At 44.4% G+C, this 4,696-nt stretch overlaps 1 protein-coding gene across 1 annotated transcript; it reads right to left on the bottom strand.

Moving 5' to 3' along the window:
- Positions 1 to 226: 226 nt before the first annotated feature.
- On the bottom strand, positions 227 to 685 carry LOC142570617 (uncharacterized). Its single transcript, XM_075678982.1, has one exon. The coding sequence runs from the start codon at positions 683 to 685 to the stop codon at positions 227 to 229; it is 459 nt and encodes a 152-aa protein (XP_075535097.1).
- Positions 686 to 4,696: the final 4,011 nt, after the last annotated feature.

Here is a 4,696-nt window from a genome sequence, read left to right on the forward strand (position 1 = left end):
TGAAATTGTTCTGACTTCTCTTACACATAATAGCTAAATGTCCCGTCTGGGAACAACTATAGCGCCTTGCCTTTATGTGCCGACAGTCTTGTTGGTGGTGGCGAACCCCACAACGAAAACACGACCGCATCCTGTCCTTGTCAGCAGACCCTTTCCTCGCAGCCGCCGTACCACGTCGCCGGCAGTCGCTTGTCGAGCGCGTAGTCGCGGCACTGTCACTGCGTTTTCACATGGCGCCGTCCTCTTGTTCTCGGGTCACGTCTCGTCCCGGTAGCATCTTCATGACGTGGCTTTCCGCGGCTTCCATGGATGGAGTGATAACACACGCCTGGTCCCATGTTAGGCCTTTGTAGTTTTTAGCGGCCAAAAGCTTGCATCGAATAGCTTCGTTGCGCACACGCACGACGAACTGGTCTCTGAGCGCCTCAATTAAAAACGTTCCAAATGAGCAGTTCGTTGCCAGCCACTTTAATTCCATGATGAAGTCGTCAACTGCCTCCAGGGGTCCCTGTGTGCGTTTATGGAAGTTGTAACGCTCCGTGACTATCGACCGCTTTGGCGCGTAATAGTTCAGAAGCGGCTGTTTTATCTCTTGATACGTCGTCTTTTCAGGAGGCTCCGGAAACATCAAGTTCCGGAGTGTGTCGTACGCGCTGTCACCCACTATGGTGATAAGAACGTCCATCTAGCTTTGTTCGTCCAGCTTATTCACTCTCCCACAATCCTCGAACCGCTCTAAGTAGATAGCCATGTTACCTGTCGTGGTACAGAATCCCGTAAGACGCCCGACGAACGGTTGGTGGCCAGAAGACGGTGGCAGATCATTGTCCATGATGTCTACTGCTGTTTGCTGCTTGAATGAGGGTCGGCGGTTTATCCCATCTTCGTTGCCATTTTTAAAGAGACGACAGTTGCGCAAGAGGTTTAGTGACGACGACTGGGTGGTACATCACATAATAGCGCAAGACACGCCCGCCTGCTTGGGTAGGCTACTTATACTGCACTGGTGGCGCTGGAGTGCCCACAAGCGTTGTCCCCTGTTGGTTACAAAATACAACAGTAACTTTCAGATTTTTCTCGCTCCCGTTTCCAACAGCCGATGAATAAGTCATCAACACCAATGTGTCTCCGAATTTAGGGCTGCCAATTTCCGACGCATACTCGAGTTTAAGCAAATAGTGTAGCTTGACCCCCACTGCAGTAGGGTTTGATGGTTAACCCACGTACGGAGACCTCTGGTATTAATGTATAATGTACATGCCAGCGAGCACTTTACATTGTGAATTGTTGTACACCTCCAGGGTGTAGTAAACGAAATTCAGCAATATATTTACAAAACAGCGTATGATGACAACGAAAATTCGCTATTCACGTTCACATTGCGCAATGCACATCGAGTTTAGCTTGAACTCTAAAAAGAAACTGAAAATAACGACGTGGACTTCGCCTTCCTAGCTTGAAATATTAATTCCTCTAAGGTCGGCGTGCTATGTTTTCCACTTTTCTGGAACTCCTAAAAGAATAACTAAATTCCTCGACGAGTGTTCACGCTTGTTAGCGGCGCCGTGATAATTTATACGTGACACTTATAAGCGGTGACGTTGCTGCCACTTGAACCACCTGAATGCTCCATGTAGTATAGATTTCTCTAAAAGTCATGAGGAAGGAAATTACTGCGTTCATATTTGCGTGAAGGAGCCCGAATGCTTCGGTGTGTCATCCTTTTTGAGAGTTGATCTGCTATTCCCTGTGTTCATTCGAAATATTGCCATAAGATCTGGTGCAATCAGTGTTGCTAATTTATTGAGTGAAAAGTTTGTGAACATCCATCAGTTGAACGGACTTATTGCTGTACAGGCGACATTACCAGTGATTTCTGAAATGCTTTATGCAGATGAAACAAAGGATTTTAGTACAATTAGTAAGCTGTTACCTTCAATGCAGTTAACCACGGCGTACGGCCCCATTGAGTAGAGAAGACATTTACTTCATACTGATTAGAGAGCCCACTCACTCTGCAATTTTTAGCACTGATCTTTACGCGAAACATCATGCGGTCATCTACTTGCTGCCTTTACAAAATAGATTTCATTGTAGGTCACCATTTTAAGTAAATTTCTTATCGCCAATGTCGGTAACCAGTTGCCAATGTTTTTGTCGTCGCTAAAAATAATGAGAAAGTCGTCCCCAACAGACAGAAATGTCCCTAAATGTAGTTATAAAATCGAGAAAATGAGAGCGCCCTGGAAGACAACGACGCACAAAACAAAAGGGCATCAGAAGCACGTTCCTACGTGCTGGTCGTTCATGCTGGAACTTCAGCGAATAACCTGCCAACACGCAGTGCTCCAGGCCCGTAGACACGCTGCCATGCGTGCCTACCGTCACACAGCAACCATAAGGTAGGAGCACAATACGCGCGCTCTTCTCCTTCACCCTGGCAACTGACTCGATGAACCACCTTTAACCCTAAAACAACCAAACCTTCTCTACTCAGGCCCGCATGCTCATCCTCGCACACACAGCACAGCTTGTGGTTACCAAAATACTGCGCGCAGGTGGCCCATTCTGCGCGCACTTGCTTTCCTTGAATACAGCACTCTGACGAAGACGTAACTGCTCCTGGTGATTTCATGAAAATTATATTCCAATAATGAAGCACGGGCGGCCAACAGTGTAACAGCGTAAAGCTGAACAAATCAAAGATAATCTTGGTTAAAAAACCAGGTATTCTGAGTACTACTCAGACTACAGTATACATAAAAAGCTGTGCTTCTTGCTTGCTGAAAGGCGGTGTACTATGATGTCATCAAACTCTTTGCTGTCTTGGGCAGGCATTCGAATGCCACGTTGTTCAAAGAAGACTGAAGGCCGCTGTTCTCCACGCGAACATCTTTTGTATGTGAATATAAATAGTATGTGGAACTCGGAATGGTACCATCGTGGCCAATTCTGCTAGACCAGGATAACCATGATTGATGCTTACTTAGGGAGCATTGCCATGCAGGCAAATGGTTGGAAAAGTTTAAAAAGTAATTTGTTTTTTTTTCTCTCATTCATCTTTATTTGAACACAATATATGATCGACAATATATTGTGAGCCCGCACAACATTGCTACCTATGAATCGGACTGGGCAGCTCATAGGTCTGAATGACGCAACATAATTTTGCGATGATATGTAAAAAAGAAAAAAAAACGCCTAAAGTTGAATGAGACGTCTGAAATTTGTCTTGTGTAAAACCGTAAACTAATATCCGCCACAACAATCATGCTTTTATGCGGACCAGTACATACTCTCGCTCCATAGAACTCGGTGCAAGCAAGGCTCGCTTGTTCTGTCTTCTTTCGTTTCCCATGTTCACTTCTTTTCCATCACTTAGCGTTTTCTACAAATTTAAAACCCTTTTAAATTTCAAGCTTGAAGAAATAAAACTGGGAAGGGTCTGTCCAACAAAAGAACCTGATAGAAGAAAAAGTACTTTTGGGGCCGTATAACATAAAACTGTTCCAATATGTTTTTATTCCAATCTCCTGAAGTCAAGTTTGCGTAACCGCCGACGCAAGGATCGGGCGGTCACCCGCAGGGTTTTCGGAACAGACGAATGAAACGTTCTCCTTGTTTGCTTTAAAAACGAATAACATTGCTTACACATAGCTGCTTGTCTTAACTCATTGGCTGACAGTGGGCGAGGAGCACGCTCAAGTGGACAGGAATTTGATAGGGCCAAGCCAGTGCACTGAAAACCGATAACCGGGTCAAGAGGATTGTGCCGGCGGCTGCGGTTGGTCCGCTTTGCCTTAGTTAGCTTGCGGTGGCTCGTCGAAAATCGCGGCGGCATGCAACGGAATTGTAGCGCATGCGGTTGCACCTCTCCGTTTGAAAAAAACAGAAGCAATCGTCACACACACAGGGATAAACGAATGCGCATCATCATTGAATTGGCTAGCATGGCACGCGAAGAATGCCTGGGCATACGCAAGTCATCCCTGACCTTATCACGAAGCGAGTTGGTATTCTTGGACAAGGGCAGCGCGTACAGTCAGCAGTGATGGCATCTTCATAAAGCTTTACTTCTTCATTGTTTTCATCTTTGTTTTCTACATATATATATATTTATGTCGCTTTCCATCTGTTTCTGTATTAACACCTTGCACCAAGCAATCGCTGTTGGCAGTAAGCACTTGTCCTCGCTTTTCCTGTCCACTGTCCCACTTCGCACCATACCACCGAATCTAAAATGGAAAACAAACTAGCCCGAACCATAACCCTTGTATGAAACATAACCTTGTAGGAATAACCCTGCATAACCTTGTAGAAATAATGCAGGAAGATATTGCAATTTAAATTAAATATCAGCACTGTACATATCTTCAAGAGTATGTATGCCAAATTTCATTAGTATAAGACAATTAGAAGTGCACAAGCTTATTTTCATGTGATTGTGGAAAAAGTCAGTTGAAATGTCCGAATTTTTTTCATAGTTGCAGTAATTGTAGATGCTGTTTGAATATATACTGGCACTTAGCAGTCTACGAAGAGTTAAATAAGCTATAGCACAAATCTTCTCGCAAAATTTATTACACAATAAAGTCCTCACAATATGACACTACTTTGCGACTGTGTAGGACATAAATCAACTATACAGGCTGCACAAAAAACTAATCACATATTTGAAATGTGCTTGTAATGCCCT

This window comes from Dermacentor variabilis, chromosome 2 (assembly GCF_050947875.1).
Source record: "Dermacentor variabilis isolate Ectoservices chromosome 2, ASM5094787v1, whole genome shotgun sequence".
NCBI lineage: Eukaryota > Metazoa > Arthropoda > Arachnida > Ixodida > Ixodidae > Dermacentor > Dermacentor variabilis.

Coding starts and splice junctions, on each gene's coding strand:
- LOC142570617 (XM_075678982.1), bottom strand. CDS start 685: ATGGACGTTCTTATCACCATAGTGGGTGACAGCGCGTACGACACACTC.